Genomic DNA, 16200 nt, shown 5'->3' with positions numbered 1-16200 from the left:
CTAGCATGGAAGTTATTCCCTGGTGTCTACTCACACACCCTGACACCTTGTTTCTTCTGCTAGTCAACATTCCCCAACCTCCTTCCTTCCCTGGGAGAATCTCCACACTTCTAATCTTACCGAGCCACTAAACTTTCAGCATCATTCAGTAATCTATACTACTATATAAAGATAAGATGTTTAATGTTGTTACCTAAAATCTAGACAAGTTCTTGACGAATTTACTCCTGTTTTTCACACAGTATGCTCTAATAAACATTTGGACAGACATGGCCTACACATTTTTTAAAAAATATACATAAGATGTAAATATCTGTAATACTACTGAATCCAACAATGCTTCACAACTAACTCTCTCTCTCTCTCTCTCTCTCTCTCTCTCTCTCTCTCTCTCTCTCTCTCTCTCTCTCTCCTCCCCCCCACCCACCCAACCCCCACCCCACTCCCTCTCTCTCTCTCTCTCTCTCTCTCTCTTCACTCTCTCTGTCCACCTCCTTCTTGCTCCTATCTGTGTCCAATTTTCCCCTGTCCAATCAACCCTCTCAATCCATTTCCTCTTTCCTGCTCTCTCTGTCATTGAGCCTTTTTTTATTCCCATTGCGAACAAAATCTTGATTGGGAACAGAAGTCGCTTAAAATGAATGGGTAAACTGGTCGGAATCATCAGTAGTATGAGAGGCATCTCCTGCTGCTAACCCTGTGATTCGAGCAAAGTAGCCTACTGGACTCTCATTCTGGAGGACGACGGTTCAAATCCACATCTTACTGTCCAGATTTAGGTTTTCCATGATTTCCTTCCTTGTCCTTTAAATATACCGTCTCAGTTCTGTGAGCATAGTAGCTTCAATGGCAGTACTTTGCACAGTTTCAATCTGCAAATAGATAGGATTATGAAGTTTCCAATGATTCAGATCCTGCAGTAATATTCTAATCGTAAGCTGATAAATATGTAAAGCCATAAATACAACTTTCCCGTTTTGTGTTAAAGTGGACTGCGAGAAAAAAAATGAAACTACACACATTCACAGCACAGCATATTCTTTCTCACAGTTGGTTTTAAGAGAAAATAAGTACACTGTTGTTTAAGAAAATATACGACCTACATCCATCTGAACATTTATTAATCATGTAAAAATCTGAAGTAAGTCAGTCAAGCAAATTTTGACATTTTTTGTAAATTACATATACCCTACTTCCGTCATCGTGTAAAAATTTAGGTGTACATCAGTCGAGAACATTTCCAGTTTTTTGGTGATATTGTCTTTATACAGTAGCATCAATATAGATGTAAAGTGGAGATGTCATCCCCAAATATCTCAAAAAGTTCTTCCTCGATTTGCTTCAAATTTTTCCACAATACTCTAACAAACACTCATGTAGATGAAAGCCATATATTTTTTAAAACAAAAATGCACGAGTTTTCTGTTAAAATAGATTGTGAGAAATGCTGTGAAAACTGCAGTTTTGTTTTCTTTCTCACATTCAGTTTTAATTACGATAGCATGGCATTTAAACCATTAGACAAATTGTTTCTCCCCCACATATATTCTTTTTCCACATACACAACTCTTAAAAAAATGTATACACAACAATGTGCTGTTTTATTTTCTTCCTTGCAAGCAGTTTTAACAGAAAGTAGGAAAGCTGTACTTAGGGCTTATCGGCTAATGATTACACTGCTACTGTGGTCAGAATGAGATTTTCACTCTGCAGCGGAGTGTGCACTGATATGAAACTTCCTGGCAGATTAAAACTGCGTGCCGGACCGAGACTCGAACTCGAGACCTTCGCCTTTCATGAGCAAGTGCTCTCCCAACTGAGCTACCCAAGAACGACTCACGACCCGTCCTCACAGTTTTAATTCCACCAGTACCTCGTCTCCTACCTTACAAACTTAACAGAAGCTCTCCTGTGAACCTTGCAGTTTCATATCAGTGCACACTCCGCTGCAGAGTGAAAATATCATTCTGGAAACACCCCCCAGGCTGTGGGTAAGCCATGTCTCCACAATATCCTTTCTTTCAGGAGTGCTAGTTCTGCAGGGTTCGCAGGAGAGCTTCTGTAATGTTTGGAAGGTATCAGGTGGTAGAGCAGTTGCCCGCAAAAGGCAAAGGTCCCGAGTTCGAGTCTCGGTCCGGTACACAGTTTTAATCTGTCAGGAAGCTGCTACTGTGGTATTCGAGTCATCCAAAACTTTGTAATCCTACCTGTTCGCAAATTAAAACTATGCAAAATACTGTCACTGAAGATAGTATCCTCACAGACCCAGCACCTGGATAGGTCTCTCTCATACTGTGTTACCAATGATCCCAACCAATTTATTCACTAATTTTAATCAACTTTAGTTCTCAATGAAAGTTTCAATAAAGAAAACTCAAGAGTCGAAGCAGGGGTGATGGACAGAAAGAGAGGGAGGAGGAAATAGATATGGAAGGGGCAGGAGGGAGGGGGGCTGGAGGTGGAGGGGATGTGCCCCAGACATACATTCTCAGAAATTTATTTCTCATATTAATTCGTATGTTTGATTTCTATTGTAGAACGTCCTATCTTTGCCTACGCTACTCTGATTTCTTATGCTCCCCTCGCTTCATCCACCACTTGTCATTTTGCTTCCGAGTATTGCATTATGTATTGAGAAAGTAAGGGAATGGGAAAGTGAAATTTTCTCAGTTCCTACAGCCCAGCATTGGTATCAACACGAGTCAGCTGCGAGGCACAAACATTTTGACACGGGCAGAATGGAAGGTCATTGAAAACTCGTAAAGAGCAGAAATGATTCGGCCGTGGCAAACGACGTCAGAAAGCAGAGCCTCTCCTCGAGACCACAGATACTCCACTTCACCGAGACAGAGTCGTCGACGAGTACGATCGACGGCATTCGTGTCATTCGTATTCGGTTCTCCGAGTACCGTATAGTAATAGCTCGTGTCCGATATTATTTCGGTACTGCCCGACGAGGTTACCACCGATGCGTAGCCACAGCCACAGACGGTACGAGACGACCTCCGGTACCGGTCGGCACTGGCGAGGGTCCGGGAGCCCGACGACGCCGTTCCGGTCTGGGCACAGACAATACACGAGTACAGCGCCCACTGCCGTCTCCCGGTAGAACTCCTGACAGGCTGCACTTTCCACGCCAAGAGTGGCAATCCACTTACGAGAAGACACCGACGTCAGCACAGGGCTACGTCACGTATCTGAAGGAATAAATGAAGGAATATTTACTCCTTTATTGCACCTGGCAACCCCAGAAAGGTTCTTTGGATTTCATCCCGAGAAACAGTAGGGATTTCCAGTCCGAGAGTCGGCAACCCCTACACGAGGTCGCAACTGTCTTTAACCTTGTTACCGCTACCTCTGCCTCTCTCCAGTTTACACCCTGTCCGTAAACTATCCGTTCGGTCGACAGCCCCCCCAGCTTCGCAGAGAGCGGCAGCCTCGGCGCCTCACCTGCCCGGGTGGTCCTCGGCGACGTGAGCCACCAGAGCGTCCCTCCCGACCAGCAGTTCGCGGCAGTGCGGGCAGACCAGCCGGGGCGGCGAGTCGGCAGGCGTACCCAGCGCGGAGGCCGCGACGCACTCGGACGGGCCGCTGACCGTGGAACAGTGATTTTTCCTTCCTGACAAAATGTAGCTCAAGTTCGTAATGCACAACTGATCGTTCAATAATTTGCACTTTATTCAGTTAGATCACTAACACTTCTCGAGAAATAATGTTTAAAGCATTCTACATCTAGTTCACGTATTGTTTACTGTAGCCGATACTACTTATTTCTGTCAGTGTAGCGAGTAAAGAAGGAGTAAGTACCTTACTGTGTGAATAAGGTTTCTCAACAAAATAGGTTTACTGTAAAACTTTTACATTATATTCCAATATTTTACTTTCCTGTTTCCATTTTGTAATTAGATGGACTTCTAAAATTACTCAGTACAAAAAAATTAGAAAATTCTTAATTTAATGAAGACAAATTTAGTTTCATTTGGAATCGCAAACAACATCAGGAAACAAATCTAAATGTAAACAGTCGTGACGTCACGATCATTGAAAGCAATTTGTTGTTACAAAGCATTGCGTAGTATCCCTAAAGGTTTTCACACATTTTGCTGTTGGCAGACGCTTGAATGAGCACTGTGTTTTTGTTGTTGTATGTGGCCCATTTCCTTTGCAATTTAAGTTTCATTTTCGTTTTTTCCCCCCTAGTTCATGTTTTATTGCTGCAGTACTACTCTGCAGTAGCAGGATACAGTAACATCCTTTGTTAGAGTATCGGTTCTTACCAGTCAAAATTACAAAAAATTAACTGAAAACTGAAACAATGAAAAATTCCTGGAATTCTCAAAATTCCCAGATTTTTCCCAGTTTTCTTCCGGATGAAAAAATTCCCGGGTTTTTCCCGGAGCTCCCAGCTGCCCCAGGTCGTAAAGACCCTGTACATTTGTGTAGTGCCAGATACTCTGTATTAATTAATAAAAAAAAAAAAAAGCATGTATAATTTCTACAATTATGATTGCAGTCCTTGGCTTTAAAAGAATGGAAAAAGCAAGATGGAATAACACCAATATGGAAAGGTTACGTTTTGCTCCTCACCACAAAGAGGAGGCACTGAGTCAAAGAGCAGAGTCACAGACAGTCACAATGAAAGTGACTGCTAAAATATGGTCCTCCTCCTGAAATAGAAACCATGCAGGCATTTAGCTCTCTTCCTATCTCACAAATGGTGCACGCACACACATTAGCGCTCATGCACAAGTGCACTCCGCTCCTACCTGCACCAGTGCGCACACCACCGCGAGCACCCACGAGCCCGCGTGTGCACCGCCCCCCCCCCCCCCCACACACATATACACACACACACACTCACAGAGAGAGAGAGAGAGAGAGAGAGAGAGAGAGAGAGAGAGAGAGAGTGTTCCATCAAAACTTAGAAGGGCTCAATTTGTTGCGCCACAACTGAAGTGAACAGCCCAGACTTTACATTCACAAATCACGGGAGAAAACCGGGCTCCCAGTTGGCATGTTATGTGTAGCACAAATCACATTTGAGATAAACTTTATGGTGTACAATTGAACAAAAGATTACAGACAGAATCATATGTGGCTAAGTGCCAATGTTGAATAGAACCATTTACTAAAAGTGTTTCCGAGTACGTTAAAAATTACGTCAAAAATATTCAGTTCATATTATGTCGTACGGACCTATCCTCTGGTGAAACTCGAGCAGTGTTCAAAACATATTACTTCTGCAGGAGAAAGTCATTACATGTTCTCAGCATAAAGCCCATTGTAAGCCATTGTTCTCTGATTGCAAAATAATGACTGTTATAAATTTGTATATATACACCAAGTCTTAAACTATACAAAATATAATCTACATGAAATAAAATGTAGATATAATATTCACGGTTACAACGCAAGAAAAAATAACACTATACAATCTCACACCATAGATTATCAAAAAGTCAATCAATAGCTACGAGCTACTGGGGCATTAATTATTTAATAAGCTTCCACAGACGGTACAAGACCTTCCAGAGCGTGAATTTAGAAAACCATTATATAAATGGCTTGTTACCAACCCCTCCTATGAATTAAAAGAATTTTTTGACCGCAACACGAAATTATAATCCAACAACTGACACGGCCACACAGTTTTAAGAACAAACGGCGACTGACGAAATCTGCAATCGACACCCGGCAAAGACGACGAAGGAGGTCTCCAAAATCTCACAGAAGGTGAACAATGACAATATCTCGGCTGCAAAGCCGGAAATTACAGTGTTCGAATACAGCAAAAGTGGTGCGACACTCGTAAATCGCGCCGATTAAACATCTAGGTGTAGAACTGCAAAGCGACACGGAACGGAACGGAACTGTTTTAGGGAAGGCAGACGATCGACTCGGATCTGTTAAGAGAATTTGAGGGAAGTCTCCTCTAGAAAGGGGGCCGCGACAGGGCACTCCTGGAACCCATTTTCGAGAAGTGTTCGAGTGTTCCGAACCCCAGAGACATCAGCAATGCAGAGGCGTGCCACGTGACTGAGACACGAGTATTACAGAAAAGCTCCACAACCTCAAATGGGAACTCCTGAAGGTAAGAAGACACTGTTTTTGTAAAACACTTTTGAGGGAGTTTGGAGAACTGACATTTCCAACAGAATGAAGAACAATCCTGCCTCCAATGTATACACTGCACAGATACCGAATACGTGACGTAAGAAAAATTAGGGTTGAAGTTGAGGTCTTTACCTCGTGCCATTTGCGAGCATAACGAGAAAGACAGTGACTAGCGGAGTTACAAGATATCCTCTGCCGCGCACCATATTATGGCTCGTGGAGTGTGTCGTGGGTAAAGAGGTAGATATTGTGTTCGAAACTTTAGTTTCTCACTACTGCAGTCGTGCGTGCAGTCAAACGACTAAACGCGTCCGCAGATGCAGACGAGGGCACTCACTCTTGACGGGGTCGACACGGCCGTCGTGCGCCACTCGCACGTGCTGCTGCAGGGCGGAGACGCCCAGGAAGAAGCGGTGGCAGGACGGGCACACCATCTCCTTCTCCTCGTACGCCGCCAGCAGGTTCTCCCCGCCGCTGCCGGCCGCTTTTGCCGGCCGCGTCCGGCGCTGCCTCTTCCTCTGAAATTGCACGATGGCCGTTCGGTCCGACAGTACGGTACGGGAATCTGCTACTGTCGGTTGGTAAAATTATATGAAATTTGCAAAAATAAGACAAAAAAAAAACTTGAAACTTCCAGGTAGATTAAAACTGTGTGCCGGACCGAGACTCGAGCTCGGGACCTTTGCCATTTGTGGGCAAGTGCTCTACCAGCTGAGCTACCCAAGCACGACTCACGCCCAGTACTCACAGCTTTAATTCTGCCAGTACCTCGTCTCCTACCTTCCAAACTTCACAGAAGCTCTCCTGAGAACCTTGCTCGCGAACGGCAAAGGTCCCGAGTTCAATTCTCGGTCTGGCACACAGTTTTAATTTGCCAGGAAGTTTCATATCAGCGCACACTCCACTGTAGAGTGAAAATTTCATTCTAAAAACATCCCCCAGGCTGTGGCTAGGCCATGTCTCCGCAATATCGTTTCTTCCAGGAGTGCTAGTTCTGCAAGGTTCGCAGGAGAGCTTCTCTAAAGTTTGGAAGGTAGGAGACGAGGTACTGGCGGAATTAAAGCTGTGAGGACAGGGCATGAGTCGTGCTTGGGTAGCTCAGTTGGTAGAGCACTTTCCCGTGAATGGCAAAGGTCCCGAGTTCAAGTCTCGGTCCGGCACACAGTTGTAATCTGCCCGGAAGTTTCATATCAGCGCACACTCCACTGTAGAGTGAAAATTTCATTCTAAAAAAAAAACTTACTTTCCCAAATGGCAGCAAATACTAGAATACTGGGACAAGCAAGAGATTTCCTAAACTGTAACTTTTCTTTAGAAACTGAAGGCCATTTCAACTTTAAATATTGTTGTTATAGCTCAATGCAGTTCTCCACATGCCAGACAACCTCTCACAGCCGTTGCATCGCACATTATTTACTGTGCAGAGTTTGTTCAAGTTTGTTCACACCATCCTGAACAGTGTCCCTGTAGTTCCAGATCAGCTAGAGCTGGCGGAAGTTAGTTGTCTTCGAGCCACAAGTGTTTCGTATCGAGCTGCTGCCGACAATGGTGATCTGACAGTACACTTCCTGCACGTAACATAGCTGCTGGAAGCGACTGTAATGCCAAACCAGTAGTTACACGTCTAGTGTCAGAAGAGCAAGAGCAAACTGCCGTTTGACACGCCCCCTATGCCCCCCCCCCCCCCCCTCCGTTTCCCCTAAAAAAAAAAAATTACAGCAACTGTCTCCCCACACTTGATTTGTCAGGCTTTGGTATGTTGTGTCACTTTGTCCCCCCCTCCAGCTAAAAAGAAAGAAAAAAAACTCAACTCAGTAGGATATCCTCACCAGCAGCTGCTCTTGCGGTCCCTCCCTCGAGCTTCCCTTGAACTACAGTTTCCAGCACTGATTCCCGTAATAGGTCACAAACCGTCTACATCACTTAATGGTTGACCCAGCGCACTGTCCAAGTGGCAGGATGCCTAACAGCTTCCAGCACCAACAAAAATTTGATTTTCAATATATAATTTCACTACTCCACGAATTTAAAATTTTAAAATGCTATCGTAATCTACTCCCTTCAGTGCATAATCTTACACTACATGTTTACCACAATAACACAAGTAATGCAATTACAAACTGTGCGTACACCTCTAAGTGGCGAAACTCATGGCATGCACATTATCCAAACTACACGTATCCAGTGTTTGATAATGAGAGGACTGGTGACCTTCAACAAACTTTACATTCTTGTTCCCACTGAATCACTGCGCGTCTTCCTCTTTCCCTATTCGATCTACGCCTCTCGTCTTCAAAAGTCTCCCGTAATAGCACCGACAGAGAATTGTGCTTCCGACACGGATATTCTTGAATATTTTTTCTGTCAGCTACTGTTTCTTTTTATAGTATGCCCTTTTGCTTTGTGCAATCCTTGCTTCTGTATCCATCTTACAGATTTATCTGTCTAATTTCTGAGGAGGCAAAATTTATCCGTCCATTCGAGAGTCTCCTGCTGGAGTTCAGCATTTAGACATCCGGCACATCTACCAGACGGACGTACCAAGGTACGAGAACCGGACGAAAAGTGCGAAGGCAGAGGGGTGCAGGGAGATAATTTTTACTGGCGGAAGACAAATACAGTTGGACCCGTTAGTGTGCAAAGAAATTCTACATCTGTGTATGGCATGTTAAAATAAATAAATGTTTATGTTGGAAAACTTTTAATTTTTACTTTCAGGAAGGCAAGACAGTACAAAATGGGATTTTGTGTACCTCAGGCTAAATTAATATCGGCACTGACCAGAGGAATCTAACCTTTTGTTAGAGTGTACTCAAAAATAGATAACATCAAATAATTGCAGATAAGATGTCATTACACATTTTGTATCTCGCACTCTGTGATTTCATTTTTGGCTACCTGATGGATTTAAGGTGAGGACACGATTCGGCAGTCAACGGGAATGGGTGCGGCTAAGAACAGTTGCAATTCTGTTGGTCAGAAGAGGGATCAAACAGTAAGTCATCGGTCCCATCGGATTACAGAAGGGTGGGGAAGGAAGCCAGCCGTGCCCTTTCAAAGGGACCACCCCGGGATTTGCCTGAAGCGATTTACGGAAATCGCAGAAAACCTAAACCAGGATTGCCGGATGCAAGCTCGAACTGCCGTCCTCCCTAATGTGAGTCCAGTGTAATAACAACTGCACCAACTCACTCTGCCTGTAATACTGTCGATGGTGTAAAACCAAAGCTATTGTTCCCACAATATCTGAACAGTTAACAGTAACACTTATTAGATTATCAAAAAGTCAGTATAAATTTGAAAAGAAAATAAACCATGGAGTAATGTAGATAGAGAGATAAAAATTGACACACATGCTTGGAATGACATGGGGTTTTATTATGAAAAAAAAAAAAAGTATTGCTAGACGCGTGAAAGATCTCTTGTGCGCGTCGTTTGGAGATGATCGTGTGCTCAGCCGCCACTTTCGTCATGCTTGGCCTCCCACGTCCCCAGACCTCAGTCCGTGCGATTATTGGCTTTGGGGTTACCTGAAGTCGCAAGTGTATCGCGATCGACCAACATCTCTAGGGATGCTGAAGGACAACATCCGACACGCCAATGCCTCACCATAGCTCCGGACATGCTTTACAGTGCTGTTCACAACATTATTCCTCGAATACAGCTATTGTTGAGGAATGATGGTGGACATATTGAGCATTTCCTGTAAAGAACATCATCTTTGCTTTGTCTTCCTTTGTTACGCTAATTATTGCTGTTCTGATCAGATGAAGCGCCATCCGTCGGACATTTTTTGAACCTTTTTTTTTTTCCTAATAAAACCACATGCCATTCCAAGCACGTGTGTCAATTTGTACCTCTCTATCTACATTATTCCGTGATTTATTCAGTTTTCAAATTTATACTGACTTTTTGATCACCTGGTACATCTCCAATCTCTGGAATGCTTAGGAAAAAAAAGATAAAACACAAAGAGCAAAAGTTATCTACAACTTGTACAGAAACCAGACTGCAGTTACAAAGTAGGTGGAATGTATTCACAGTTACAAATACAGATAACCATTAGCTGTATAACAGATAATTACAATGACAATTTGTGCCGGACCAGGACTCGAAACCAAATTTCCCACTCGTCTACCCATAGATCCGTTATGTATATTCCTGTACACGGGAGACATTTTAGGTGAATGACGCTTGCTGATGCTTCCGGATAAATACGATATTGCAGTGCAGTGCCTGTGTTCTTCAGAAGAAGAGTGCAGTGCTCCTTCAGACAGTTACAAAGAATCAAAGGGAAGCATCGGTTAAAGAGGGAGTGCGACAATGATGCGCCGTCCCCCTTCCCGCACCCACCCAAAAACGACGAGCAATTTGAGAAGGGAATTAAAGATCAGGGACAGGAAATAAAAACCCCGAGGTTTTCTGACAACATAATACTTCTGTCAGAGATGGCAAATGACTCGGAACATCAGTTGAACAGTTCGGATAGTACCTCGAGAACACTTTACTTGTATCGACAGAAGTAAAAACAGTGGTAATGACATGAAGTGGACTTAAATTAAATGATGAGAGAATTTGATTAGAAAATAGTAGTAATATGAGTGTTCCTATTTGGGCAACAAAATAACTGACGACAGCAGCAGTAGAGGAGATACACAATTCAGATTGGCAACAGAAAAAAAAGCGTGTCTGAAAAAGAAATGTTTGTTAATGACTAATATAAATTTTAGTGGTAGGAAATCTATTCCGAAAGAACACTACCGGTCATTAAAATTGCTACACCGAGAAGAAATGCAGATGATAAATGGGTATTCATTGGACAAATATGTTACACTAGAACTAACATGTGATTACATTTTCACGCAATTTGGGTGCGTAGATCCAGAGAAATCAGTACCCAGAACCACCACCTCTGGCCGTAATAATGGCCTCGATACGCCTGGGCATTGAGTCAAACAGAGCTCGGATGCCGTGTACAGGTACAGCTGACCATGCAGCTTCAACACGATACCACAGTTCATCGAGAGTAGTGACTGGCGTATTGTGATGAGCCAGTTGCCCGGCCACCATTGACGAGACGTTTTCTGTTGGTGAGAGATCTGGAGAACGTGCTGGCCAGAGCATCAGTCAAACATATTCTGTATCCAGAAAGGCCCGTACAGGACCTGCAACATGCGGTCGTGCATTATCCTCCTGAAATGTAGGGTTTCGCAGGGATCGAACGGAGGGTAGAGGCACGGGTCGTAACGCATCTCAAATGTAACGTCCACTGTTCAAAGTGCCGTCAATGCGAACAAGAGGTGACCGAGACGTGTAACCAATGGCACCCCATACCATCACGCCGGGTGATACGCCAGTAAGGCGATGACGAATACACGCTTCCAACGTGCATTCACCACGATGTCGCCAAACACGGAGGTGACCATCGTGATGCTGTAAATAGAACCTGGATTCATCTGAAAAAAAATGACATTTTGCCATTTGTGCGCCCAGGTTCGTCATCGAGTACACCATCACAGGCGCTCCTGTCGCTGATGCAGCGTCAAGGGTAACCGCAGCCCCGGTCTCCGAGCTGATGGTTGTTGTCTTGCAAACGCCGCCGTCTGTTGACTCGGGGATTGAGACGTGGCTGCACGATCCGTTACAGCCGTGCTGATAAGATGCCTGTCATCTTGACTGCTAGTGATATGAGGCCGTCGGGATCCAGCACGGAGTTCCATATTATCTTCCTGAACCCACCGATTCCATATTCTGCCAACAGTCATTGGAACTCGATCGACGGGAGCAGCAATGTTGCGATACGATAAACCGCAATCGCGATAGGCCACAATCCGACCTCTATCAAAGTCGGAAACTTGATGGTACGCATTTCTCCTCCTTACACGAGGCATCACAACAACATTTCACCAGGCAACACCGGTCAACTGCTGTTTGTGTATGAGAAATCAGTTGGAAACTTTACTCATGTGAGCACGTTGTAGGTGTCGCCACCGGCGGCAACCTTGTGTGAATGCTCTGAAAAGCTAATCATTTGCACATCACAGCATCTTCTTCCTGTCGGTTAAATTTCGCGTCTGTAGCACACCATCTTAATGGTGTAGCAATTTTAGTGGCCAGTAGTGTATTTATGGGGAGTGTAGTCTCGCACGGAAGTGAAGTGTGAATGATAATCAGTTCGGGCAAGAATAAGAGGTGCTACAAGAGAATGCTCAAGATCAGATCGGTAGATCGAGGAACTCACAGAGGTGCCGAATTGAACAAGGAAGTAACAAATTTTGGATGGGATGAGCCGCTGTGTGTCAAGAAATTGTCAATTTGGTAATAGATGGAAGTGTGGGGATAAGAACTGTATAAGGAGACGGGTTCAAAGTAGGCATAGGCTGCAGTAGTTAGGCAGAGACGAGGCGGCAAGCCCGGGACAGACTAGTGCGGAGAGCTGCCAGTATCCTTACTTTAGCAGAAACCTTCGCAGCAGGTGCGGCAGCTCTAGGCGCAGAGACGGCGTGCCGGCCGGAGGCGTCCGGAACCGATTCGCCGACTTCCGCCGGAGCCCCGCTGGTACGCACCGCCGCCTCAGCCGCACCCTCGCCGCCCCCGCAGGAGACTATTACGGACGACATGTCTGGGGTGCTCCGCTGGCAGTCCAGGTCCACAATGTCCGCCTCTTCCTCCTCCTCCTCCTCCTCCTCCTCTACCTGGAGTAAAGACCACACGATGTAGTGCGACACACTTTTCGGTCACACCGTTATCTTTGCTAGCTGAGCGACAAAACTCAAATATGCCACCTGATAGACACTGAAGCACCCAGAAGAGGGGGAATGAAATGAAATTTCACAGGGCGAAAGGTTACGGGTTTTCGTATCGACTACTGACGACTGTCGTCACACCATAGCTACAGATGAATTACGATTCTGCACTAGCCCAAATGCCCACTGTTGGCAGTGGTGACCCGAGGCGAGGTCCCGTTCTTCTGATGTTTAGGAGAGAGACAGTGTCGTTGCTCCCGGTGTCACAGTCCGGGGAGCCGTCGGGTACGACTTCGCGTCACAGCCGCTAGCGATCGAGGGAACCCGACAACACAATGGTATGTCAAATACATCCTAAATCGTCGCATATTACATCTTGTGTGACAGTTGTGGAAACACTTTTCAATGTGGCAATGACACATAACTTTTTGAATTGTCTGTGTGACGTTGGGATACTCCCGTGGTCATTAACATCCCCCATGTCCGACTCCAATAGAACACGTATGAGACCATATCGAATGTCAATTTGGTCCCAGTGACAGTATTTGGGATATTAAAATATAATTAGAACAGTTGTCAGACAGCTTGCCTCAGGTTGGGATAAAACAGCTTCCTTAGCCCATTTTCAAAAGAATCGGTGTCTGTGTCTAGCGCACTTGCATCTACACAGGTACTCTGTAAACCACACTTATGTGCCTGGCAGACGGTCCACCGAACCACCTTCACAATAATTCTCTATTATTCCACTCTCGAACAGTGCACAGAAAAAAACTAGCACTTACAACTTTCTGTGTGAATTCTGATTCCTCTTATTTTATTAAGGTAATCATATCTCCCTATGTAGGTCAGCATCAATAAAATATTTTTGCATTTTGAGGAGAAAGCTGGTGACTACAATTCCACGAAAAAAATCTTTCCGGAATAAGAAATGCCTTTGTTTTAAAGATGTCCAGCCCAAATCCTGTATCGTGTCCGTGACACACTCTCCCCTATTTCTCGACGATACGAAATGTGAACTTGCTCGACATACTCCATTAGTTCTACCTAGTAAGGAACCCACACCGCGCAGCAGTATTCTAGAAGAGGACGGACAAGCATATTGCAGGCAGCCTCTTGAGTAGATCTGTCACATTTTTTAAGTGTTCTGCCAATAAAATGCAGTCTCTGGTTCACTTTCGCTTCAGCATTTTTTGTATGTCCTTTCCAATTTAAATTGTTCACAACTGTAATTCCTAGGTCTCTAGTCGAATTTATGACCTTCAGATTTGATTGATTTATCATGTAACAGAGGTTTAACAGATTCATTTTAGCATTGTTCTGGAGGACCTCACAGGGGGTAAATTGCCAGTTTTCACACCATACAGGTATCTTTTCTGAATTGTTTTGCAATTTGTTTTGATCTTCTGCTGACTTTATTAGGCAATAAATGGCACCACCATCTGCAAACAACCTAAGATGACTGCTCAGATTGTCTCCCAAATCGTTTACATAGATAAGGAACATCAAATGGCCTGTAACACTACCTTGGGGAACGCCAGAAATCACTTCTGTTTTACTCGATGACTTTCCGTCAATTACTACGAACTGTGACCTCTCTGACAGGAAATCACGAATCCAGTCACATAACTGATGCGATATTCCAAAAGCACATAATTTCACTACAAGCCGCTTGTGTAGTACAGTGTCAAAAGCCTTCCAGAAATCCAGAAATTCGGAATCAATCTGAAATCCCATCTCAATAACACTCAGCGCTTCATGCAGGTAAAGAGCTAGTTGTGTTTCACAAGAACGATGTTTTCTAAACTCATGTTGACTGTGTGCCAATAGACAGTTTTCTTCAAGATAATTCATAATGTTTGAACACAATATATGTTCCAAAATCCTGCTGCATATCGACGTTAACAATGTGGGCCTGTAATTTAGTGGATTATTCCTAATACCTTTCTTGAATATTGGTGTGACCTGTACAACTTTCCAGTCTTTGGGTACGGATCTTTTGTCGAGCAAACGGTTGTATAGGATTGTTAAGTATGGAGCTAATGCATCAGCGTACTCTGAAAGGAACCTAATTGGTATACCAGCTGGACCACAAGACTATTTTATTAAGCGATTTCAGATGCTTCACTACTCTAAGGATATGTACTTCTAAGTTACTCGTGTTCTTGGTTCGAATTCTGGAATGTTTACTACTACCTGTTTTGAGAAGGAATTTCAGACAGCTGTGTGTAGGTGGCGGAACACCATACTGGTAAGTGGGTTCATATTGCCAAGCTGCTCGTATATCTGAATCAAATTTGCAATTGCCAAAATCACACCACATACCCTCTAAATCCGCTAAGTTTCTGATACAATTAAATTTTCCTCAAGACACTTTAGTCTCGTCTTTATTTACAATGGTGATGAAAGATGGAGAAATGAATTAAAATTTGTGCCGTGGCCAGGACTCAAACCCAGGTCTCAAAGAAAATTTAATTGTGCCAGACCTACAGATCAGCTACGCTCGAGGCACGATTTCCGCCATTATGTGCAACACTCACGTGCTATACTGAAGCGCCTCGGCAATAGAGATGATCTAAAAAGGGGAAAGCAAGCAGAAGGTATGAACTGAAGCTTGTGTTAGGGAGGCCATTGGACTAGGGCCATCCTTGCAGCTGTGCTGGTGTGGTGGCTAGCATATCTGCCTAGCAAGCAAGGAGAACTGGGTTTGAATCCCGGCCGTGGTACTAATTTTAATTCATTTCTTTAGCTTCCATTATTTCTGTTACATTTCATTTCATTTTGTTTCCTTCTCCCTTTCAGAGTGCCTTTTTTTTTGTCAGGCACTGTATTTTAACAACACATTTCATAGGCAGTTAGGAGCACGAACAATATATATGTATGACACGGCCTAATAACCCAGAAGATTTTAACTACAGTTAACTACAATGTATGCAGATGCCAGCATTTCAGAGAAGAGAAGAAGAGGATCACAGATGCCAATTGGAGTAATCAGCCAATCACTCGACATTTAAACGGGAGCGAGGATACTATTCGACAGTGTCGGCAGCCGTGTATGAACCAGGGTCAGACAGCATCGAGAAAGAAGCAGTCGACCTACAGAGATGACAGAATACGAGGACCGAGCAATCGTCAGCGAGGCACTCTCGGCCCCAGATTCGTCATTATCGTCAATCAGACTTGCAACTCGTGCTTCGAGGATGACTGATAGGCAGGTCACAGAAAGTGGTCTGAACTCAGAGCACCCCTTGTGCCGATTACCACTGACTTCTGCTGTACACCGAGCAGCCCATCTGCAGTCGCATCGAGCACACTCGGCCCGGAATCTCACTCACTGGAGTAG

At 44.2% G+C, this 16200-nt stretch overlaps 1 protein-coding gene across 1 annotated transcript in view; it reads right to left on the bottom strand.

The window, feature by feature from the left end:
* LOC124554059 overlaps positions 1–16200 on the bottom strand; it is a 102168-nt gene that overhangs the window by 71661 nt on the left and 14307 nt on the right. The window contains exons 3-5 of the mRNA XM_047128100.1: positions 12567–12809; positions 6452–6632; positions 3451–3619 (exon numbers count right to left, since the gene is read on the bottom strand). Of these exons, the coding sequence (XP_046984056.1) occupies positions 3451–3619; positions 6452–6632; positions 12567–12809 (593 nt within the window). The remainder of the gene's footprint in view (positions 1–3450; positions 3620–6451; positions 6633–12566; positions 12810–16200) is intronic.

This window comes from Schistocerca americana, chromosome 11 (genome assembly GCF_021461395.2).
Source record: "Schistocerca americana isolate TAMUIC-IGC-003095 chromosome 11, iqSchAmer2.1, whole genome shotgun sequence".
Lineage (NCBI taxonomy): Eukaryota > Metazoa > Arthropoda > Insecta > Orthoptera > Acrididae > Schistocerca > Schistocerca americana.
The sequence above is the reverse complement of the archived record's forward strand: the minus strand, read 5'-3'. Positions and strand labels throughout refer to the sequence as shown.